This window comes from Nycticebus coucang, chromosome 24, assembly GCF_027406575.1.
Source record: "Nycticebus coucang isolate mNycCou1 chromosome 24, mNycCou1.pri, whole genome shotgun sequence".
NCBI classification, from domain to species: domain Eukaryota; kingdom Metazoa; phylum Chordata; class Mammalia; order Primates; family Lorisidae; genus Nycticebus; species Nycticebus coucang.
Genome location: NC_069803.1, coordinates 13,342,047 through 13,367,398, shown reverse-complemented (window position 1 = coordinate 13,367,398; position 25,352 = coordinate 13,342,047). Strand labels below are relative to the sequence as shown.

At 39.7% G+C, this 25,352-nt stretch overlaps 1 protein-coding gene across 1 annotated transcript in view; it reads left to right on the top strand.

Annotated features, from left to right (window-relative positions):
- Nucleotides 1–24,840, top strand: part of TNKS (tankyrase) — a 203,089-nt gene extending 178,249 nt beyond the window's left edge. Inside the window, exons 21-27 of the mRNA XM_053578550.1 lie at nucleotides 3,804–3,924; nucleotides 5,060–5,157; nucleotides 7,162–7,236; nucleotides 8,373–8,478; nucleotides 8,905–9,091; nucleotides 12,551–12,707; nucleotides 19,256–24,840. Of these exons, the coding sequence (XP_053434525.1) occupies nucleotides 3,804–3,924; nucleotides 5,060–5,157; nucleotides 7,162–7,236; nucleotides 8,373–8,478; nucleotides 8,905–9,091; nucleotides 12,551–12,707; nucleotides 19,256–19,342 (831 nt within the window). The 3' untranslated portion in view covers nucleotides 19,343–24,840. The remainder of the gene's footprint in view (nucleotides 1–3,803; nucleotides 3,925–5,059; nucleotides 5,158–7,161; nucleotides 7,237–8,372; nucleotides 8,479–8,904; nucleotides 9,092–12,550; nucleotides 12,708–19,255) is intronic.
- Nucleotides 24,841–25,352: the final 512 nt, after the last annotated feature.

Sequence of the window (25,352 nt, the reverse complement as noted above, 5' to 3'; positions counted from 1 at the left end):
AATTCAAAAACAAAACAACAACAAGAAAATAAACTAAAAACAAACAACAACAAGAAAAAATAACCAAAAACAAAGCAGTATATATATCTTGTTGAATATTGTCTGGGCAATAGGTGGTCTTCTGGGGTATGAGATGTTAATCACAATGTTGGTACAACTGGAGGCCTCTGCTGATTTCTCAAACCCCACAGTGTGGACACCCTAAATCTCTCTGCAGCCTTCTTAAAAGGCACTTCATACTTCTAAACTTGGCTAAGCAGAAGCTTTGCCAGGAAAGTGCTTGTTGCTGGGATCACTGCTGAAGTGGTTATCGACTTACCCAGTGTGCCAAAACTGGTCTCACTCTGCCCCTAAGGGTTAATGCTGGAAGGCTACTCAGTCCCTGCTTTTAGGCTGCTCAGTCACTAGGTTAGCAGCTCCCCCACCCCCTCTTCCTTGCTTTGTGACCCTAAGGGTGGAACTTGCCGGGGCAGTTCTCTCTCAATGGCTCCCTGTGGCCCACAGCCAAACACTATTAGCTCCGTCTGGCTCAGCGGCTCAGTCTAGGGCCCTAGACAATGCCCAAAGTTCTCTGCCCTCCTGCTCAAGCTCTCCGAAAGGCAGTTCAACCAAGTGCCAAGTCCAAAAACACCGAAATAGTTCACAGGTAAGGCCTTTCCCGTTTGCAGTATCGCTGCTGCTGTACTTAACAGCTGCCGGCGGGATTAGACCCATCGAACACACACAACCACTTGCCAGTTTTCTACCGTTTTTGTCCTCCTCTTGGGGTCCAGAAGTCTCTCACTGACTTCCTGTATCCTCAAAGGGATGGTTAAAGGCAGATCCCACCAGCCAGAGGTGCCTGGAGTCTTATCTCCCCAGACTCACGGTGCAGGGAAGCTGTTACTCGGCTGCCTTCTTGTTCTCACTCCTACTTTCATTCTTTTTTTAAAAAACCCATTTCTGTTTGCCAGGCCTTGTCAGGTGTCCCATTAGAATTGCCCATGGATTCATCCCTTCCACACCACTCTGTCCTCTTCCCATCACTTTCCCTTCCCTATGTGCCTTTCCTAATGTCACCAGTTTCATCCTCCCAAAATATAACTTTGGTTATGTTACTCTGCTGAAAAGACTTCCAGGGCTTTTTGGGTACTACCTAAGCAGGGGCGTGAGTACAGGGAGGGGGGACATCACTGAGGCTGTCTGCCCCAGCCTGGCAGCTGCTTCCCCCAGGGCAAGCAGTTGAATGAGTGCCCGAGGCAGAAGCCTTGGTCTTTTTATTCCTTGATGGAGAAGGTAATCTCCCGTCACTTCTGCTATATTGTTTGTTAGAAGTCAGTCACTAAGTCTGTCCATCACTGGGGAACGAATTACAATGAGGACACAGTCCCAGGGGCGGGGTTCCCTGAGCCCTCTGGGTGCTGCTGTCCACAGGAGCTGTGAGGCCTCCTCTCAACCTTGCTTTCTAAACCATGTGGCTTGATACCTGTCTATCAGGAGTTGTCGTTGCATTGGTTTGAGTTCATAAATTCATTTTATGATTGAAGCTATATACTGAACAAATGTTAAATATTCCTCTTTACTTCTTTAGAGTGTTGTAGAGAGTATTGGGTTTGCTGGCCTGCTTCCCACGTGCTCTAGATGTGCATCAACTGAAAAAAGTTTGCGGCTACTTTGAGTTGAGGTTACCACATAGATGAGGGAGGTCCTGTTTTTAAGAACTTTATTTAAACTGCAGTTCAGAGTAGTTAGAAGGAAAAAGTGAGATATTGATAATATGGTTTCCAAATTATAGTAAAATCACATCTAGCTAAAAATAAAAATGTAAAGGTTCCTATTATTTTGTGAACTATTCTGTCTCAAAGATGTGTGTTTTAGGATTGTCACTTTTTAAAAGCTCTGCTGAAACCTTCCTTTGAGTGATTGGAAGTGAATTGCCCATTATGTGCAATGGAGCAATTATTTCTTAAGTGGCCACTTAGAAGCAATACAGTAAATTATTTCCAAAGAACGAGTGATGTATGCTCATTGCACTGAGAAGATCAAACTCATTATATAGTATTTTATCCTGACAATAAAAATCGGCAGAGCTCCAGGCCTAATATATCAGTTTTTTAAAATGTCACATACAAGTTAAAGGTAGGAAAAGCTATGGGTAGATAAAAATATCTTACTGGAGTTGTAAAAGGAGTTTATATAAAAGGATTTCTAGGTTTTCCAAGGAAAGAGAAAATCAAAGGGTAATCTTGTAGACTAGTATTTGGGTTGTCACAGGGCCAGCTTGTCTGCCTGGAAAATTACATGTTCAGCCCTTTAGAAATGTGCTAAGACGTCATCTTGTGTGTACAGAACAGGGCCACTAGGTGGTAGTAGAGTCACAGTGACGTTAGTGGTCCACAGAGGAAATAGGTCATTTTGAGCCCACTAGTCATCTTTATCTATAGCAGCAGTTCTCAACCTGTGGATTGAGACCCCTTTGTAACAATGAAAATACATCGCGGCATTAGGAAGGTTGAGAACTACTGATCTACAGGAATAAATAACCAAAAATTAAAAACCACTGCGTTGTGGGCGGTGCCTATGGCTCAGTGAGTAGGGCGCCGGCCCCATATACCGAGGGTGGTGGGTTCAAACCCAGCCCCTGCCAAACTGCAACAAAAAAAAATAGCCGGGCGTTGTGGCGGGCGCCTGTAGTCCCAGCTGCTCGCGAGGCTGAGGCAAGAGAATCACATAAGCCCAAGAGTTGGAGGTTGCTGTGAGCCGTGTGACGCCACGGCACTCTACTGAGGGCAGTAAAGTGAGACTCTGTCTCTACAAAAAAAATAAAATAAAATAAAACAAAAAAACACTGCGTTGCATAAAAATAGAATATATTTTAGGCAACAGGTATCGTTAAATCTGTGAATTTATAAGAGAGCTTAGAAACCATGTACTCTTTTCTTGTCCAAATTGGGATTTTTTTTTTTTAATGTAGCTTCTCTATAAAATGCTCTATAATCTAACTGAATACTTGAGATATAAACCTTACTACTTTGTAAGGCATCTGTCAGGCTTGAGTATTTCTTAGCACTGGAAAGTTCTTTCTGATCCTTATCTAAAATCTGTCACCCCTCTTGCCACACTCTGTTTACAGTTCTCTCTCTCCCTACCATTCATGGCTGCTCCCTGCTGGTACTGGGATCTGGTATGTCCCCATTTTCCAGCTACTGATTCCTCCTGTATATGGAGGCAAGCAGAAGATGGTAGAATTAAAAGATCAAAAGGAAATAATAGCAATGATTACTTTGTATTTCTATAGTACTGTTTTTCCCTTTTAATTGTCCATTGACTAAAAGCAAATTAAAGAATAGTGAGCAAAAAAACTGATAAGATTCTCAAGACAACTTTGAAAAGATTGTTAAGTTTATGCCTATGCAGGAAACAAAAGAACTTTCTTAATTGAATAGTAGCATAGCTATACACAGGTGGAAGAGCTTTTGTCCTCTAAAGAACTGTTAAAGATTTAACAAGAAGGCGGGGGTGTGGCTCACACCTGTAATCCTAACACTCTCAGAGACCAAGGCAGAGGATTACTTGAGGCCATGAGTTTGAAAGAATGGCTGGAGCAAGAGTGAGACCCCAACTCTATCAAAAATAGAAAAATTAGCCAGTCATGTTGGTGTATACCTGTAGTCCCAGGAGGATCGTGTGAACCCAGGAGCTTGAGGTTGTGGTGAGCTGTGATGATGGCAATGAACTCTATCTAGCCTAGGCAAAAGAGTGAAACCTGTCTCAAAAAAAAAAAAAAAAAAAAAATTACTGACTAATTTTGTTTTGTTTTTCAGATTACATTAGATGTGTTAGCTGATATGGGTCACGAAGAATTGAAAGAAATAGGTATCAATGCATACGGGCACCGCCACAAATTAATTAAAGGAGTGGAAAGACTTTTAGGTGGACAACAAGGTAAGCGATTCAGAAAATAGTCAATTTCAGAAATTAGTGGTACAAGGTAAATATCAAGGCTGGCACTTGAACTCAGGCAGTATGACCCCAGAACTACGTACTGAACAAATCTGGAACCTCCTCCCTTCCCATTCTCTCCAGCCGGGTAAGTCTGAGAGTCAATCTTTCCATTCTCCCCAGGCTGTGTATCCTGAGTTTCTCTGGAACCTCTCTGAACTCTGTCCTTTCCCACTGCTATCACCTAATCCAAGCCCCATTCTCTCTCTCCTAAACTGTCACACATCTCCCAGCTTATCTCCAGCCTTGACCTTTGCCTTGTACCAAGGTTTTTCCTCCACTATAACCACAAGACTCTTTTCAAAGTGAGCATGTGGTCATGTAACTTTCATTGCTGAAAACCCTCCAGTGGAATCCTGTTGCTTTTAGGATAAAATCAGACATTGGTGACATGGCTTTTCACAATCCGACCTTTCTCTTTTACCTCATCTTGGACCTTTCTCCCTCCCTCAAGACTGCCAGCTCAGTCTTTCCCCACTGCTCTTTGCTTTTACAGGCCGCTTATCTTTCCCCTCCATGCCTATCATTTCTCTGTTAGAAGAACCGTCACTGGGGGGAAGCAAGGAAAGAGAAAGGAAATGGCTGAGTACATCAATTAATTGGATGTGTGATCATTGATGTACGGAGCTGAAAAAATAACAGGAATGATTCAACCTAAAAGTTAGGAGGTTTTGAACTTGAGACTTGTCTGTCTCTATTTTAGCCCATCCATGAAATTAAGAAGGATAATGTGTTTTAAAGCTATTGTAATAGCTGTTTCAAGCCATCTCCTAAGAGTGCTGGAGGACAATTCTTAGGTTTTAGACCTGACTACATTGTAATTTTAGTGTATATTTTTCTCTTCTGTGTTCATGATTTAGTTCATTTCAAAAAAATACTTGTTAAGCTCTGTAAGAATAGACAAAATTGATCCCCAAACACATCTCCATTACTTCTCCTATCTTTGAGGGTATTTAATAATAACCTATGTATTAGTTTTCAATAGCAAAACGTCAGTTATTTTTGACAGTGTTTTCCTTAAAATAGAGCCTGAGTAGTGTGGACGTTAGTTTTATATGTTAATTTTTCTCTTCTACAGGCACCAATCCTTATTTGACTTTTCACTGTGTTAATCAGGGAACTATTTTGCTGGATCTTGCTCCTGAAGATAAAGAATATCAGTCAGTAGAAGAAGAGGTAGTATACATCAACAATCTCTAGTTTTCTTTTCCTGAAACCTGTGGTTAAACCTATTTTTCCAGGAGAATTATTCTCATTTTACATTGTCTTGTAGCCGCTGGCCTGTCTTCCTCAGTCACTGGGGTGGAATGTTGCCAAAGTTAAATAGAGTTTCCAATGATTAGGGCTGATCGGTCCTTTTATTCTGCAGATTTTCTTGAAGTTTGTGCAAGTAAGGATCCTAGTGCAACTATTTTCTTACATTGTTAGTGCTACCTAAGAGTGATATGGACTGAGAATCCTACCTCATAAATAGCAAATATCTTCTAATCTTTATTATTAATGCAGGTATAAAATGTGATTATAAAATAATTTGCCTAATTTTTATGTATGTGTCTGAATCTGCCTCATAATTGTGTGCCACATTTCATTTCTCTAGTCAGAATTATCTAAGCTCCAGATTAAGGCTATTTGTATGCACCTCCTGGTAGACAGAGGCCATGGAGATTTCCTCTTACCCATAATAAACAAAGGCCTAATTCTATTACCATAAGTAAGCTGCCTAACTCCATTATTATGCAAATCCCTAAGCAGGGAAAAAAAAAGGTATGCTTACTCCTTTTTTTGGTGTGTTTTTTAGTAGTTGCCCGTATTATTCCCATTTCTATGCTAGGAAGTCACATTAGGGAACTCAGGACCATAACCCTGGAGTCAGTATTGTAGCTCAAACCTTGTTCCAGTGTCTTATTACCTTATCTCCTGCTAGTTAGTAAATTCTGATCATAATGTCAAAATATATTGACTCTCTTCACGAGTAGAACAGTAAGATGAAAAATTCACTCTCTGAGTTAATTGTATGAGACACTTAGGTCTTTAAAGTATTATTTCATAATAATTACTTTTAATTTAGAAAGTAAAAGAAAGATGAGCAGTGGTCAGAAGAAAATTATTCCTTTTATTGGTATGCTATGCTCAAAGTCCCTGGTCTGTACAGCTATGCTTAGAGACCAAGTTAAAGAGCACTGAGATAGAGGTGGTTTGTTGGCAGAGGTGCCACCAGCTGTTTGATCTGTAGGGCTACAAGTTTATTTAGACGATAAACAATAAACTAAATAAATAAACTAAAAAAAAAACTAATAAAAACAGTTTCAAAATGCTCTGCCAAAAGTTAAAACACCTAAAGTTCAGATAAAGGCGGTATTTCCCATTCTTATTTCAAATAAATAAATAAATACTACTGAGATAATGTGGAATGCTTCTTTTTTTTCCTTTTTTTTTTTTTTTGAGACAGAGTCTCAAGCTGTCGCCCTGGGTAGAGTGCTGTGCCATCACAGCTCACAGCAACCTCCAACTCTTGGGCTTAAGCGAGTCTCTTGCCTTAGCCTCTCAAGTAGCTGGGACTACAGGCGCCCGCCACAATGCCCAGCTATTTTTTGGTTGGAGTTGTCATTGTTGCTTAGCAGGCCTGGGCCAGGTTCGAACCCGCCATCCTAGGTGCATGTGGCTGGCGCCCTTGCTGCCTGAGCTACAGGTGCCGCCAATATGGAATATTTCATCTAAGAAACAAAGCTGTTGATTTTTTTTAATTATTGTTTTTACTGTCCGGTGGAGTATTAATTGAATGTGATTTTCATTTGTCTTATTTCATTTGTCTCATGTTTCTTCTCATTCTCAGTAACATAAAATAGCAATTGCAAATGATTTAATATGATATTTTTTCTATATGTTTCCTTATTGTGTTTACAGAAAAATCTTTTATAGCTTTTATTTAAAAATAAATTGAAAATGCAAAAATTTAATATTTATGGCTATGACTGTTTTCTCACCAGAAGTACTTATCCACTAACCGTGTTGATTTATAATGAACTATATATTTATTAGTGCTTGAGTTTTAGGCTCATCGGTAAAATAATATAATAGAATTGAAATATTGAAAACAATAGAAGACATATCTTTAGAATTATACATGGGTATAATTCATGGGTATTTTCATAAAGATAGTTATTTTGTTATGTTCTATAGATGCAAAGTACAATTCGGGAACACAGAGATGGTGGTAATGCTGGTGGCATCTTCAATAGATATAATGTCATTCGAGTAAGTTTAAAAATTTTTTTTTAATTTTTTTAATTAAGTCTTCTGTACATAGATCATAAATACATTTATGCCCATTTCAGTGTGTTGATTATTTGTACAAACTGGAGTGCTTACATCATACTAATCAGCATAGCTTTCATCTCAGTTACCCAATTATAGCATTAGGACATTTGTGTTCTACACATGATAGAACCAACTTGTACTTGCAGTGTGCTCCATAGTTGTGTAAAAATTTTCATGGTGAAAATTAGATTGCAAAGGTTGCATGAAAATCGGATCTAGACAATAAAAACATTTTTTTCAAGCTCACTATTTTCAAACTGTCAAAGATAATCCATCAGATATGACTCTCCTCACTACACTATCTCTAACTCCCCAAGATCAAACTTCATTAGAAATACAGGATACCCTGAAAGCGCCAGAGCTACAAACAGAAGGCCAATCAGCTCGTATTGGTGACACCAGGGACACTGCTCTCTCCTTGCTCTCCACGCATTCAGACCACAGCTGATAGTATAACTTTTTTTTAAGTCATTTTGAAAGTAACATTAAGGCCTGGATCTTCAATCTAATTGAGTCAGTGATTGTACCAGAACACATATCTATGTATCTCTTAATCTTATATCTTAATTTACAGTATGCTTACATGTTAACAGATGACTGTTAATATGCTTTCTTAAAAGAGATATCATAAAGGTGAATAAAATCTGTTCAGAACTTGTTTAATCCTTTTTGAGTTAATAAACCTGTGAAAGTTACACTGGTACACACCAGAATTACTCAGGAAGCTCTTTAAACAATACAAATCTACAGGCCCCCATCTCTTAAAATTCACTAAATCTGGGGAGGAGCCTTAGAGCAATCTTAAGAAAAAAAACAAAAACTCCTGAGATGATTTTGAGGTAACAGCCAGGCCTGATACAAAATAACAGAAACTGTAACTGAAAATTATGACGCTAAAAGCTGGAGTATTAACTGGCTGACACTGCCGACATGGCGACTTTATCATTTTTAAATGATATCTTAAACAAACAAAACAAAAATTGAACCTGCCTAAAGGAGAAACCTGCTTTTTATTTTAAAATATAAACATACATTTTACTGATAATTAGTTTCTTTTTTCTTGATCCTTAAAGATTCAAAAAGTGGTCAACAAGAAGTTGAGAGAGCGATTCTGTCACAGACAGAAGGAAGTGTCCGAGGAGAACCACAACCATCACAACGAGCGCATGCTATTTCACGGTGAGGAGCGTGGCGGGCGGTGGGCAGCTCTCTGGGCTACTACAGAATTCAGTAACATGAAAATTCTAGGTTAAATTCACTATAACGGGCCCGTGTTAAAAATGACTTGTTATTATTTTTTTTTAAGTAAATTACTTGTAGGTACCAGCTTTCTAATGCATTACATTTTTCTGTAGGCTTTCCAAGGCATATTTAATGAAAATAATCTGTCTGAAATTGCTTTAGAACTTAAATTGCAAGTTGAGCCACCTAGTGAAGTATTTTTCTTATAATTTAGTACTAGTGCATTATATTTTAGACCCTCTTAGAAAATAAACTTTTTATTTATGCATTATTAATTCTTAATGATAATCTGCCCAGTGCAAGTATTATGCAACTAGTTGAGATTCTAGAAAAGTGATAATCTTTCTGTCTTTCTATTTTAAGGTTCTCCTTTCATTAATGCCATTATTCACAAAGGGTTTGATGAGAGACATGCATACATAGGAGGAATGTTTGGAGCTGGGATTTATTTTGCTGAAAACTCCTCGAAAAGTAACCAGTATGTTTATGGAATTGGAGGAGGAACAGGCTGCCCTACACACAAAGACAGGTCATGTTATATATGTCACAGGTAAGCATTTGGCTTTTAGTATAATGACAGCCATCACCAGTTCATGAACTAGATGAGTTTTTCATGTTCTGCAGAAGTCACAGGTTATCCACAGTCTTCCTCATAAATCATATAGGCTTGCGTGTTGAGCAGGTCCAGTTGAGCCTCTGCCCTAGGGGCAATAACAGCTAAGCTGAGACAACCAGATACAACGTCCAACAGTCCTAGCTTGGAATGAGACGCCTGCATCTTGGCCCTTTCCCTAGGGAAAAGGTTTCCTTGTGACAGAATCAGAACAAGAAAAGGTTGAGGATGGTTTCTGTAGAACAAAGAACCTTTAGTTCTAGTCACATTTGAACTAAGATGGACAATTTCTAAAACAAGAAGACTCTTTAATTTACTTCCGATGTTGGTGATGTTTGTTTTCAAGAGGAATATATAATAAATGATCCTTGAAAAGTAACTTAAAAAAGTCAATTTAGGAATGAGCAGCAAACAGATGAATTTCAGCTTTATAAATAGGTTGTTAAAATTCGGAAATTGGAGACAATAATAGCGTACTCTCTCTGAAGTCATGGGGAAAAAATACTATTCCATTCCTTGCCAATGAAAAACACAAACAAATTATACTTTGTGAAGATTGGGATTTATTACATTTCTCTTTTTTCAATGCATTATTTTTGCAAAGTCAGATTAGTAAGTTATGATTCAGTAAAGACCTTAAAAGGACCCATATGACCTTGAAATTCATTAAAGTTATTGACCTTAAAACTTAGATAAGTTACTATGTATATTATAAAAAAAACATTATTATCATCATCTCCTCTAAGATGGATGTCATATATCCAGAAGGAAGCTTCCTTCTATTATTACCTCTGTGGTTAAAAACACACAGAAATTCCTAAGAAAGTATAGTATGTAAAAAATGGTTTCTTTGTGCTTTAAACATAACTACTTTAGAGACAAAATGAATCTGAGTAAGCAATAAATGTGAACTTTGATGAATATTGTCACTTAATAAATTAGATGCAGAAGTTTATGTCTTAGCTAGAATTTCCTAGAAAAATACAGAACTTGAAGCATAAGCACATGCCTAGTACTTTATTGGCAATGCAGTCCCAGGGCAGCCGGAATGAGGGCCCAGAAAAAAGGGCGGTGTAGACGGCAGCACAGCAAACACGGGGAGGCACATGAGCGAGCTGGCCGCAGTCTCCAGACAGGTGCACACTGCCACAGTGTAGAGATGGGGCTCAGAAAGAAGGGCGGTGTAGACGGCAGCACAGCAAACACGGGGAGGCACATGAGCGAGCTGGCCGCAGTCTCCAGACAGGTGCACACCACTGCCACAGTGTAGAGATGGGGCTCAGAAAGAAGGGCGGTGTAGACGGCAGCACAGCAAACACGGGGAGGCACATGAGCGAGCTGGCCGCAGTCTCCAGACAGGTGCACACCACTGCCACAGTGTAGAGATGGGGCTCAGAAAGAAGGGCGGTGTAGACGGCAGCACAGCAAACACGGGGAGGCACATGAGCGAGCTGGCCGCAGTCTCCAGACAGGTGCACACCACTGCCACAGTGTAGAGATGGGGCTCAGAAAGAAGGGCGGTGTAGACGGCAGCACAGCAAACACGGGGAGGCACATGAGCGAGCTGGCCGCAGTCTCCAGACAGGTGCACACCACTGCCACAGTGTAGAGATGGGGCTCAGAAAGAAGGGCGGTGTAGACGGCAGCACAGCAAACACGGGGAGGCACATGAGCGAGCTGGCCGCAGTCTCCAGACAGGTGCACACCACTGCCACAGTGTAGAGATGGGGCTCAGAAAGAAGGGCGGTGTAGACGGCAGCACAGCAAACACGGGGAGACACATGAGCGAGCTGGCCGCAGTCTCCAGACAGACTGCTGCCACAGTGTAGAGATGGGGCTCAGAAAGAAGGGCGGTGTAGACGGCAGCAGAGCAAACACGGGGAGGCACATGAGCGAGCTGGCCGCAGTCTCCAGACAGGTGCACACCACTGCCACAGTGTAGATTTGGGGCTCAGAAAGAAGGGCGGTGTAGACGGCAGCAGAGCAAACACGAGGAGACACATGAGCGAGCTGGCCGCAGTCTCCAGACAGGTGCACACCACTGCCACAGTGTAGAGATGGGGCTCAGAAAGAAGGGCGGTATAGACGGCAGCAGAGCAAACACAGGGAGACACATGAGCGAGCTGGCCGCAGTCTCCAGACAGACTGCTGCCACAGTGTAGAGATGGGGCTCAGAAAGCTGCTCTCTAATGTAGAACAAAACCCTGTCCTCTGGGACCCCCAAGAGTAAGAGCCTGAACGGCATCCTGCTAAAAACATCAGTTCAGGCAGGATCCAGTGACTGAGCCCAGCTCAGATTTTAATAGTTGACTCAGAATAGTTATCAGTCACAACACAAAGATTATTCTTAATTACTAAAAACAAAACTATTTGACTAAATAATATAACTACATTTAACAGTGTGACCAGTTATACCAATCAGTTAAAATCTTTATTGCCTATGTTAGGAATTGGCAAGCTTTTTCTTTAAATTATTGTATTAGTCTAGATAATAATTATTTTAGGCTTTATAGGCCACATAGTCCTTGTCAGAATAACTCAACTCTGCCCTTGTAGTGCAAAAGCAATGGCCAGTATGTAAAGAGGCGGGCTGTGATCCAGAAAAACTGTTTACAAAAGTAGGTGGCAGGCTGGATTTGCCCATGAGCTCTAGTTTGCCTGCCTATAGTGCAGTGCTTGTCAACCTTCCTAATCCATGACCCTATAAGACAGTTCCTCATGTTGTGGAACATGTTGCTAGTAGCAATGAAAATAATTTTATGGTTGGGGTCACCACAACATGAGGAACTGTATTAAAGGGTCGCGGCATTAGGAAAGTTGAGAACCACTGGGCTGGTGTATACATGATACACTTTCTTCCCAGGCAACCTCTCTTACTCTCTGTAATATTTAACATTTACCCCAATGCATGTTTCACTCAGGCGGTATGACTTCCAGTCATACATTTAACCCCTAAGTATTTTTGTTCATAATCTATTTCTAGTGTCCAATCTCAGTGTTTTCTTTTTCTTCGTAATGAGTAACACCAATCTTAATTTTAGGTGCTGTTTCTATCTGCTTATATTTTTGTAGTGCACCTATCTATCTATGCAAGAACTCAGTTTTCTCTAGTATCTCCTTTTTTCCACTTGCTAAAACGTCCTGCCAGGTATTTTTTTCTATAGTTGATTCCTAAGCCACACCAAAACTACTTTAAACTTTAAGCTGTTGAGCCTGGTAACTGTTTATAGCAAATCAATGTATCAAATCTCATCCCATCCCTACTCTTAAATTAAAAAATGACATTCAGATTAGCTTGCCTTCTGTTAAACTGTTTTAAAAATCAATAAACTGTACAGTTGCATTATTCTAAGGTTTAAAGCTTCCTTCAAACCAGTGCTTTTCTTTTTTCTTTAGACAAATGCTTTTCTGTAGAGTAACCCTTGGAAAATCCTTTCTGCAATTTAGCACCATGAAAATGGCTCATGCTCCTCCAGGACATCATTCAGTCATTGGCAGACCAAGTGTCAATGGGCTAGCGTATGCCGAGTATGTCATCTACAGAGGGGAACAGGTATGTCACTCGTGAGATGAACATGACCTAGTTACTAAACATGTCAATACGGAACATAGAGGTCACGTAAGAGTTAAGAAAAGCTTTTAATGAAGTATCCACCTCATAATCTGGTAGTATTTGTCACTTCCGGTACACTACGAAGATACCAAAATGATTCTTTGACATCAATTTTGCATACAGAGCCCCTCAGTTACCCGTCAGCTAAGTAATACAGCCTGAACTAGAAGGCAGCTGAGAAACAAAGGCTTGGGATCTTATGCCGTCCTTGAGGCCCTCTGTTCTAAATCAATGCTTTGTGCAGCTTCACGGCCACCCTGGAAATGAGGAGATAAGGGCAGCTGCCAGTTAGTGGATCTTCTTGGTGGATGGACTTGCCACAGGCTAGTCCCCTAAGTTGTATCTCTATAATTCTGATCACGGTACTTATAAAGAACTACCAGCTTTCTGAGTCATAAAACTACAGTACATTTATTACTGCTAACTGCTTGAGGTACTAAAATAAAATCTCTCACTCTATCTATAAATATATATATGAAAATATATATACAGAGAAATGTATACATACAGAATATTTTCTGTAGTTTTCAACCAGTCCTTAACTATCACAGTACTATTAAATATCTACCAAAACAAAAATTAATTTGTCTGAACTTCATTGAATTTTATTTTTTATTTATTTATTTTTTTTGTAGAGACAGAGTCTCACTGTACCGCCCTCGGGTAGAGTGCCATGGCGTCACACAGCTCACAGCAACCTCTAACTCTTGGGCTTACGCTATTCTCTTGCCTCAGCCTCCCGAGCAGCTGGGACTACAGGCGCCTGCCACAACGCCCGACTATTTTTTTGTTGCAGTTTGGCCGGGGCTGGGTTTGAACCCGCCACCCTCGGCATATGGGGCTGGCGCCCTACTCACTGAGCCACAGGCGCCACCCACTTCATTGAATTTTAAATGACTACCATAACTACATTGAAAGAGAAGAGAAAACATAAAGAAGAATTAAATACACATACCCTATGAAACAATATTTTATTGCATGCTATCAGTCTTGGGCAGGTGTGGTATGGAGCAGAGGGAAGACTGGTAAAGAAATCCTGAATTCCTTTCCGTTAGTCTGTAGCGACAGCACGGGCAGAACAGTGAGGGTGTATCACAGGATTGAGCAAATGAGTAAATGTGTCGATACGTTAATTTTGGGAGTTGAAGTTCTCACTGTAGAAGAAGGCTCATGCAAATGGCGGATGAACTGAATTGAATAAAGACCTGCAGGGATGAATTGAAGTTGGAGCTTTTAATATGAGCTCACAATTTCTAATATATACAGAGTGACCATAAAGTTCATGTGCAATTTATGTAACGTTAAGCTATTTTAAATTACACATGAACTTTACATCCATTCTGTATGTGCACATGCGTATCCATGTAATTCTGTATGTGTACAGATGGGCATATGTGTAAGTGTAAAGTGTAAGCGTGTGCATATATTTCTCAGCTCTGTCTGCTAACAGCAAAAAAAAAAAAACCCAATAGCAATGAGCAAAACTAGAACCTAGGTTGCTAATACCATCTCCCACTAAAAGGAATCAGGGCTTCTTGGAGAAACAGCTGATCCCAGGGCTAGCACAGAATAGGTACAAGGTGAGCTTCCTAACTCTTGTGCCTTGAAAGCAATGAAGTGCTCAAAAACAAATCATGAGGGCATGTCACAAGATCACAGAAGCCCGATGGAAGGCTTCCAGTGGCCAAATCTGGGACAGTTTGAACACCAAAATAAGTATAGTAATGAATTTCCATTAGGAAAAATAGGCACTCACTATTCTATTTGATAATAGATAAATATTAATAAATGAAGGGGAAAGGGGGCTCTTGTTTATAGTAGAATTTCAAGAGCAAATGGGTGCATGAGGGAGTGCTGGAATTGGAAAAATCATTGTCCAAACATCATGGAAAAAGTTAGATCAGGCAAGAATCATCAGTGGATGCTAAATCTAGGGGCTAACTTCAATAAAGACAATAATAGTTGCACGGTCTTATTTACAGTAGTTATACATTGGAGAAAGGAAGCAGTGCCTTGACCAGATGATCCTCAAAATCAACATCACAGGCAGGAACAGAGAGCATGTGTGTGTCTCCAGATGGGTGTTCCAAGACAGGCACGACATCTAGGCAGTATTCCAGCCAAGAATATATAACCTGGGTCTAATCAAAATGAGGAAGTTCTATTTTTTAAAAAATGGGGAAACAGGCTAAGTATGGTTGGTTCATATCTGTAATCTTAGCACTTTGGGAGGCTGAGGCAGGAGGATCACTTGAGGCCAGGAGTTCAAGACCAGCCTGAGAAACAGAGAGAGACTGCCCGCTTCTTAAAATAATAAATAAGGCAGATCACTTGAGATTGCGGTGAGCTGTGATGACACCACTGACTGTAGCCTGGGCAATAGAGCAGCAAGATACTTTCTTGAAAAGACAAAAAAAAAAAAAGTGGGAAGATTGTGTTCTTCAAAATGTTGATATTATAAAGGAGAAAGGCTTTGAAAGCTTTCCAGATTAAATGAGGCCCAAGAGACAAAAAACTAACTTCCTGTCCCCATACAGTACTAAAAAAGGACATTGGGCGGCTCCTGTGGCTCAGTGGATAGGGTGCCGGCCCCATATACCAAGGGTGGCGGGTTCAAACCCAGCCCCGGCCAAACTGCAACAAAAAATAGCCAGGCATTGGGCAGGCGCCTGTAGTCCCAGCTACTCAGGAGGCTGAGGCAAGAGAATCACCTAAGCCCAAGAGCTGGAGGTTGCTGTGAGCTGTGATGCCCCGGCACTCTTCTGAGGGTGACAAAGTGAGACTCTGTCTCTAAAAAAAAAAAAAGGACATTATTAGATCAGCTAACAAAATTGTAATATGGACAGAATATAGATAAAAGTATTATATTCAATGTAAAATTATATGGTTGATACTGTAGTTAGGTAAGAAAATAAATCTATTCTTAGGAAATATATTCTGGCATATTTAGGGATAAAGGATCATGATGATGTACATAACTTAAATGTCCCGGGGAAAGATGTGTGTGTGTGTGTGTGTGTGTGTGTGTGTGTCTAGTGGTAGGGGAAATACAGATGACAGAGCAAATGGGATAAAGGAAACCTTATCAGTAAGTGGATCTGGCTAAAGATGATACAGGTGTTTTGTGTAACATTTTAATTTTTCCAACTTATTAAGTTTGTAGTTGTTTCCAAATAAAACAAGCAAAGAATAAATATTTCAAGTTTGCCTGTTTAAAATTTCAAAAGAAAACATGCGATTAGAATTAAAATAGCAGGAGTATTTTGTTGTTGTTGTACTTCGTTCTTTGCTGGTTGCTACAGAGATCCCATCTGTTTTGCTGAAATGGTAAGAACAATGCAGAATTATTTAACTTGGAGAAGCGAAATGATAGAATGATTTAGAGAATGGTTTCCAAATATACAAAGTGATTTAAGGGAAGATGACAATTCCTTTCTCATCTCTATGGAAAATAAACTGAGAGCATCTGAGTTTAAATTTTAGCATTAGGAATTTGGGTTAAAAAGAATTCTATGAAATTATGGTACCCAAAGTGCTTAGCGAAACTTAAAGGAAAAATAAATTCTATGTTTTTAGACTAGCATGGATTTAAAGTGACTTGACAGGAAATAATGTTTTTTGGTTCACTCTAGGCCCTTCTAGTCCTGCAGTTTAGTAATTCTTGCCTTAAATCCCTCAGGACTTGGATGTGATTAATCAGTATCTTGAAGTGTACACAGAAACAATTTCATAGCCTAATCGATAGGGACCGGGGCACTCAGATAAGGACCTTTAAGTAATTCATGTCATTAGAATCTCAGATTGTGCCTGACTGACACTGACATGCATCAGGGATCACCTTAAATCTTATGCCACCAAAATTCCAACACTGATGTTATTGACACCTTTGCTTAAGCAGTTCTTCTGCAAGCAAAAAAAATGTGTCCTGCAAAGTATCATAGATATTAAACTTCATTGAGACAAAAGAAAATAGGGTGGGCATCCCACTTTTGACACATCGCACACGCCAACCTGGATTATTTTTCAATTTGCCTGTTCTTTGGCTTAGTCTCCTAGACTAGATAAGCTCCTTCCCAGCAGGGTTCATATTTCACACCAGTGTTTTCACAAGGTAGATAACTCCATACATGTAAATTGGTGATGAATAAATAATTTTTTTGACTTTTAAACCATTGGTTGACTTGCATTCCCATTTTTCCACCAGTATATGAGCTTTGCTAGATTTATTATACCCAACTCTAGAGTTGGAAATAGACATCTGACCTAGCTTGTTTTAGTAACCCATTTAGTAACAACCCATTGTTTTAGTAACCCACACTGAAATGGTGTACAAATTGCAGTAGCAACAACAACAACAAAAATGCCAGTACTAACTGTTTAGTTATTGAAGCATCAGATGGGAAAGTCAGAAGAGACTGTCAGTCTTGATTCTCTCAGGTCAGTGTATTAAAGATGGAAACCATTGCTGGTTTTAACTCTAATCAGAGCAGACTGGAATTGTAGGGGGAAAATGTTATGAATCATAATGTCTCCTTATATAGAAAAGATAGTTATGAGTTTTTTATTTTACATTTTGAAACCTCTCTATTTTTGTTTTTATTAGCATTCTGATTGGTTTTCTATTGTAAGATAATGTGTAATTCTTTAAACCATCTGGGATCTATTTGGGCATATAGAATCTTTTTTCTTTTCTTTTTTCTTATTAAATCATAGCTGTGTACATTAATGCGATCATGGGGCACTATACACTGGTTTTATAGACCGTTTGACACATTTTCATCATACTCGTTAAAATAGCCTTCCTGGCATTTTCTTAGTTATTGTGTTAAGACATTTATATTCTACATTTACTAAGTTTCACATGTACACTTGTAAGATGCACCGCCAGGTGTAATCCCACCAATCACCCTCCCTCTGCCCATACTCCCCCCTCCCTCCCCTCCCTCTCCCCTTCCCCCTATTCTTAGGTTATAACTGGGTTATAGCTTTTATGTGAAAGCCATAAATTAGTTTCATCAGTTATGACTTTTTAAAACACGTTTATGTTTTTTGTTCTTTTTAGGAGATACATGTAGGATAGTAATAATGATGAATACGGTAGCATGAATAGTAACAACTAACATATATTAAATTCTTACTACGTCAAATCTATTCTAAAGCCTTTGTATTTAGTTCTCATGAGAATTCTAATTTTATTACAGTTCCCATTTGTAGATGAGGAAAGCTGAGACACGGAACTATTGTAGTTTCTGTCTCCTAAGAGTGAGGCATGCAATTCTAAAGTGATTACTCGGTAAATTGATCACTTTTATTTCTGTGTTTTAAAATTTAAACAGTCCAGTTTTTTCTTACCCCATGTTTGTGTGCAAGTAATTTGTAGGTCAGCATTCAACAAATCATTTTTGGCCACCATAACACTTGGCTCCCAAGAAGTATTTTTTTCAGCCACTACACCACACTCTAGTTTTATCGTCATGCTCTATTTAGGGTTGAAGAATTCCTGCAGAATTTCCAAACTAAGGGGTGTTTCACCCCTCCTTCCTGACTCCATTTCTGGTCAAGGTTCGTAACAGCTTCCTCCAGTCACCGGCTTCTTCCCCCTTACATCAAAGAAGCCCTCTTCCCATCCAGACACTGAGCCTTCTCTTTCTGAAACTGCGACAGAGAAGAGAGAAATAGAGAGAATAGCGGGAGTGGAGGGCAGCAGGTCCAAATCTGACCCATTATCTTTCCTGTAAGAGATGCCTTTAACTAGTTAATTTTGAAAATGATCTCCAAACTGTTGCCTCTGCATTATTGGTGACTCAACACGTCTCCCCCTTACTTTCTATCTCAGTGAGTGATATCGTTTTTTCTATGATTAATTTGAACTTGCTTCAGCAGATATTTTTTCATTTAACAAGCATTTAGTGAACATCAACTAATAGGAAGCTTTTTACGGTGTAAATGCTGTAAGACTTTGTATATACTTTGGTTGTTATGAAATCTGAGAAAATACGCCTGTGGTCCCAGCTGCTCGGGAGGCTGAGGCAAGAGAATCGCGTAAGCCCAAGAGTTAGAGGTTGCTGTGAGCCGTATGACGCCACCGCACTCTACCAAGGGTGGTACAGTGAGACTCTGTTTCTACAAAAAAAAAAAAAAGAAAGAAATCTGAGAAAATAAAAGGTTATGCTAATAAATCGCTCTGGTGCATTCATGCCTCAGTTTTGTGTTTATGGCACCTCCCATCTAGTAAGGGATGAAAGGAGTGTAACTAATTTACAGTATTCTTCGTAGAAGTAACATTCAAACAGTTTTCTGGATGGTAGGTTTATATATGTTACAGGCAGCTAAGTAGGTGGACCTCCTCATCTGTCAGGCACCTGTTAATTAACCAGACCTGTGTGGAATCCTGGCAGGATGAACAGCCTCTAAGGCTTCCACATTAAGTAAGGCCTGAATACTGTACCCACCAGCAGGGTGATTTGTTATCTGCTTGTTCTTTCTAGGCCTACCCAGAGTATCTCATCACATACCAGATCGTGAAGCCGGAAGCTCCTTCACAGACCACCACAGCCGCAGAGCAGAAGACCTAGTGAAGGCCTACTGGTAACGCCAGATGGGATTTAAACCTGGGACTGGATTACAGTGGATTGTTTCCAACAAAAGAAATCCATATTCTCTAAATCCCTGACAGCCTAGAAATAAGCTGTTTGTCTTTTATAAAGCATTGCTATCGTGATGGGTACAGTATGAGTAATTGATACACACTCAACTGCTACTGTTCCCTTTGAGGAAATGTTTACAGAGGCGGCCTTTTAACATATCTCAGGCTCATTTTCATCACAATTATCCATTTCTAAAACAAGATTGCTTTGATTTTAGACTTGGAGAAAAAAGAAACATAACCAGTGCTTTCTCACACGTTCATGGTTCACACACTACATTTGCTTTGCTATGCGTGGCACATGTGTATAACAAATATACATGTCTTTTTTTTTTTTTTTTTAAACATGCATTGGCTTTTGTTTTTTGGTCACTATGAAAATGAGCCACTAGCCTTCTTGATATTTTGCACAAAGTCACACTAACAAAAATCATTAGGAATGCAACCCAAGCTTCTGGCTAAACAGGATTCAGTTTCCACTTTTTTAAAACACACATTTGGTTTTATTTTGTATCTGTACTTCTCATTAACATAAGATAAAAAAGAAAAACACCAAGTTTTTGTGTCCTCTTCTGAACTGGTCCATCTCATAAGGGAAAGGCACAACTTAGAAGCTCCGAAGTTCAAAAAATTAAAAGGCAGAGAGGGCCACTTGCTCCTCCTGACACAGCCTGCTGCAGAGGTGTCAGGACAGTGCTGGAACGCCAAGATGCAGTCGGCCAGGGAAACCCGCGAGGGAGGCGCGGCATTAAGGGATGTGCGGAGCACATGGCTCTATGTCATTGTAGCCCAGATGGATCAAGAGATTCCTCCAAAAGTAAATATCCATACCACTGGAATTGTCACACACACACACACCCACACCCAAATTAGCTGCCTTATTTCCAGAGTCAGTGGAATTATTGTACTTCATTAAAGTCTTAAAAGTAGTACTTTGTTCCTTTAGAAAGCTGGGATTCAGATCCTGTTCATTCGACAGCTGTACACAAATGCAAGACCTTTTTTGTTTACTCCCAATTTGGGGTTTATTTTGAGTGACATGCTTCAAATAGTTTATAAAGATTTGTGTATAAAGTTTTGAAACATTTCCTCAAGCTTCTTGTTATATTTAGACAAGGAGGGAAAAAAATTGAAGCCAAAGCCCTTTCAGTTATTTTTGTCAATGAAGGGGATAAGGAAATACCATACTGTTTTATTTGTGAAATGACTGCTTGTTTGAACCCGTATTTGGCAAGTGCACATTGACACTTACAAAACATTCTCCATCACGGTTCCCACATGTGCCTGTTCAACTTAAGGCATATGGGATTGAGTGTTTTCATTTACCTGCTTGGCATGCTGTGCATCCACTCTGTACAGGGAGGAAAAATAGGAGAAACACACAAACTTGACGTTTCAACTTAAAGCCCTGAAAACTAATTTGGGTTTTGTTGGTTGGGTTTTGTTTTGTTTTTTAATTTAGGCTGATTAAGCTGTGCTCACCCTTAATTTCCTGAAGCGACATAAAATGGTTACATGAAATTTTCTAGAAATAGGCTCTTAAAATATTTATATTTTGCTTTCCTTTTTGGCTTGAATTCAGTGCAAGAACTAGGCATCCAGACTAGTTTGAATTTTGTAGCTGAATCTTTCATGGGTCATCCAAATTAAATCAAGAATCAGCCTCAGTCGTTGCTTCTGTTGAAGTTTCAGTGATCCAAGCTGGGTGTTTGTGTTCTGGCTACTGATTTAATAGCACTAGAAATCCATATGAAGCTTTGAAACTTGATATTCATTAAGTGGGCTTTTTTTTTCCTCCTTTTTTGGTTGTGTGTAACAAAGGGTTGAAGAAGTTGCCATCTGTGTAGTTCACGGTAGCCGTGAAGTGTGTATTACTCACGCCCCTCCCCAGACATAGTTGAAAACGGTAAACACAGTTGTGATTTTTAGTTGAGTAAAAAAGGTTAATATGGCATAGACATGGAAAGCTTTATAGCTTCATTAAAAAGATAAACCACTACCCAACTGTGGTTGTATGTTGTTTCCATCATACTAACTAGATTAATGGATGTGCCAGTTTTAAACTTGGGCCTTACATTTGAGAAGTTAATCTGTGGTTTAGTATTTAAACTGCCAGTGTGATGTGTCTGATGTTCTGTGTGCTGAGTAAAGGTACTGTGTTAGGAAGACATTTGCGGTGCTTCTTTTCTTACAATGATTGACATATATAGTGGTCCTTGAAAGAATGTGTGTGTATTATTCATCTGCCTAAGAGTGGGTTAATGGATATATCAAAGGAGCCAAATGCATATTTTTTTTCAGAATTTGAAAACCAAAGGTCACCATGAGTGCACTCAAAAGTTAGCAAAAGTTGATTACATTTGGAATTTTCATAGCAATGTGAAGTACCCTTGGCAATATAAAAGCGTGGCATTAAATTAGGCTGGAATTCATTTACTGTTTTGTATATGTGCTGTGTGGAAACACTAGCAAGTTGGGGACTTAAGTACAGCGTCCCTGATGTGGCCCCTCAGCTTCCCAAACCACATAATGGGAATGAGCATCTCTACCAGCTTTACTGGAGTCCCAAAGTCAAAGGGCTTCTCTAGACCTGATGGTTCCAGTTTACCAGGTATTAGCCAACTGGATACTTGTGTCAGGCGTAAATTAAGGTGCCCTAGATGAGACACTTTCTCCTTGGACTCGACCCACTTCCCTTTACCCCAGATTGCTAGTCTGGAGTTTAAATTAGCTCTGACAGTTGCCTTTGACGCCAGTCACTTTCCTCCTTTCTCCATCTTGGGTCTTGACACAAGGAGAAAAGGTCCCTCTCCATTTTTCTGTCACAACCACAAATGGGTATCAGGCCTCCTGCTCTTTGCTCAGAAGATGCTGCCACCTTGTTAACAAATAGTAACATGGAACCCAGAGTTTTAACTCTATGCAAAATAATAGCAGTACAACTAGGATTCTTATTTTCCTTTTCTTTCTTGGAGTTTGGAATTCCTAGCGTTTGAAACAACATGAGTAAAATAAATAATATTACGATGTTTTCACGTACTAGCCACTGGCTAGACTGAAGTGTATTAAAATATACAGAGAAATACCTGTTTTTGGAAAGTAAATAAAGTTGTCCAGGTTTTTCTGTATTTCGGTGTATCTCCCAGGTTCACAAAGGGTTATTAGACAATGCTCCCTCTCCCTTTTTAAACACGTGCACTGTCTGGATTCCTACAAATGGCCTTGCAAACAGAAGTGTGTGTTTTCACTTTTCCCCCTGTGTGCTCATAGCCTATCTGTGTGGTATCTGTATAATTCACCTCCTTACCATGTTTTCTATTTGACTAATTACCTTGTATAGCACTATAGACTTTACTCATTCAGCAGACACTCAAAACTGACATTAAAATAGGATTTCATGCGTCAGAAATTTATTTAAAGACTGAAATTAAATTTGTTTGTCAAATCAAGACAGAGAAATGAAAAGAAAGTAATTGTGAATGTAATATTTGAGCTATTATTGGACCCATGTAGCACATGAAAAGGAAATGCGTTCAAAACTACCACTCGCCAAAGTGAGACTTCTGCAGATAACTTGCGTATTCTGCAATGAAGAGATAATTAAATTCTCCTTCCGAAGAAAGCCTTAACTATGGCAGAAACTTTTAACCTTTTATATGCTAACAAATAAAACCTTGTCATTCCATTTCCTACTGTTTGAAAAGGGTCGGTGAGTCCAGTATTTCATACTTGTTAAGCTTATTTTATGAGGGTATATTTCATGAGTAATACTCCCATTACCTACAGCAGAGCTAATAAGAGTCAATCTTTTCAAATTTCTATATGTGTGAAATTCCTCAGCTAGAGGAATTCTGGTTTGAAGAAATGCTAGAAAGAGTTCAAACCCTGTTAAGTTGTGTCTGTGAGAATACAGCAACAACCGTCACTAACAGGTAAAATCAGAGGGACAGGAAAGCTGTTTTTTAGTGATTTTAAAATACAAACTGTAGTTATATTAAAAGTGAAAACGTAGGAAGCTGAGATTTCATATACTCTGTAAGACCAAACATGGTCATGGTGTGACCAATTTTATACATTAGCCAGAGAGTTCTGCCTCCTTTGAAATAACATTTACACGGTAAAGTTGATTATGATTCCATTTTTTTACTTTCTTTGCATCACTTTCTCTTTTTTGTTTTATACATTACCCTTCCACACCTGCCCTACCACCCAGCCTTTCAAAGACAGTCTCTCCTGCTTCAGAATTTGGGTGGTTGTGTTAGTGTTTATCTGTCTACCCATTTCTGCTGGCAGCCATACAATCACAGAGAAACACTGGCCTCCAGTAGTAGGATGTCCCTCTCACACCCCCATGCCCTGCCCAAAGTTCAGGATGAAGAGCTAAAATGATAAAACTGGCAACGTTAGGAAGGAACGGAAATCTTTGAAGCTAATAGCCTAAACCCAGAAGATGACCTTGACTAGGCAGCCCGTTGTATTGTATTCATACACAGCACAGGAAACTCTTCGACTGCATAGAATACCTGCTTCTGCTCCCATTGTCTCCAGCTCATCTTATCTTTGTGGTGGTAATATTTGTCTTTGATACTTAGAAACAAAAAAGGTACTTTTATCAACATATTTCTCAAACACATTTACAAAACCAGCTTTGAGGAAATGTAGACTGTTTCCTGGTAACAGCATTTGAAGTAGCGATTGTGTTTTCTCACTGTGATGTTGGTCTGTGTAGGTGACCAGCGTAGTGACTCTTTGGTTCATTACTGGTCACTGTGATGTTGGTCTGTGTAAATGACCAGTGTGGTGACTCTTTGGTTCATTACTGGTCACTGTGACGTTGGTCTGTGTAAGTGACCAGCGTGGTGACTCTTTGGTTCATTACTGGTGTTGTTTTTCTCTTTAGTCTCTGTGCGACCCACCACTGGTGACGGGGTGGGGGTGAGGGGGGTCCAATCCCCTCCCCTTTCTTCTTCGTATCTATTTGTAGGATTGTCAGATGAAATACAAGATGCCCCATGAGGTTTGAATTTCAGATAACAGTTTTTAGCGTAAGTATGTTTCAAGCAGTATCTGACACATACTTAAGTGAAAGTATTCATTATTTGAAATTCAGATTTAACTGAGCATCCTTGGTTTTTGCTTTGTTTTGTTTTTCTAAATCTGTCAATCCTGATTTGTTCATGAAAAATCACTTTATAGCATGTAAATTCTTCTGGCTTCACCTCTCACCTGAAACAGAAGTCCTTTTTTCCCTCACCTTCTACTTATTTCTAAAGGAGGGCATCAAGGAACTCCACCTGCCTGCACGGTGGGTTTCTATTTAAGAGATCTTTGTGATTATATTTAACCTGTAATTGTGCTTTGGCTTAATGTCTAACTTACACTACTTGTAATTGATTAATATTCAATAAAAACGTTTTTAAAGTACAATGTGTATGGATAGCAGTTAGTTCTTGAGTTTCCGTTTTGCCCTGTTTGTCCATTTCAGCCGGCCCAACCTTAACTGACTTACAACTGTCAGAATACAAATAACAACCCTCCCTCCGTGTCTTGCTGAGGAGATCTGGGTTTGAAGTGGCTTATCCTCCCCTCTAAGCCCATGTGGGAGTTGCAGAAGTACAGTGATAGCAGGAGAAACATGAGTTCCTCTTAGAAATCTCTCTTAAACACACAGGCTTGGGCTTTGGAGTTAGGCCTCAGCAGTGCCAGGGGGCAGCTCAGAGACTGTGCTGCTCAAGAGGCTTATTCTCCCCATGCCCGTACAGGAGGAAAGCAGAGAGAATACCCGGGTCCTGCTCGCAAATAGGATGTGCCCAGCACGAGGGCCAAGGAGCACTTTCTATTCCCCTCTCCTTTTCCATGGCTAGTGAGCCATGAGACTACCAAGTAGAAGCTGGGTGAATCTGTACAGTAACTTCCTTTGCCAGAGGGATTATCTGAGC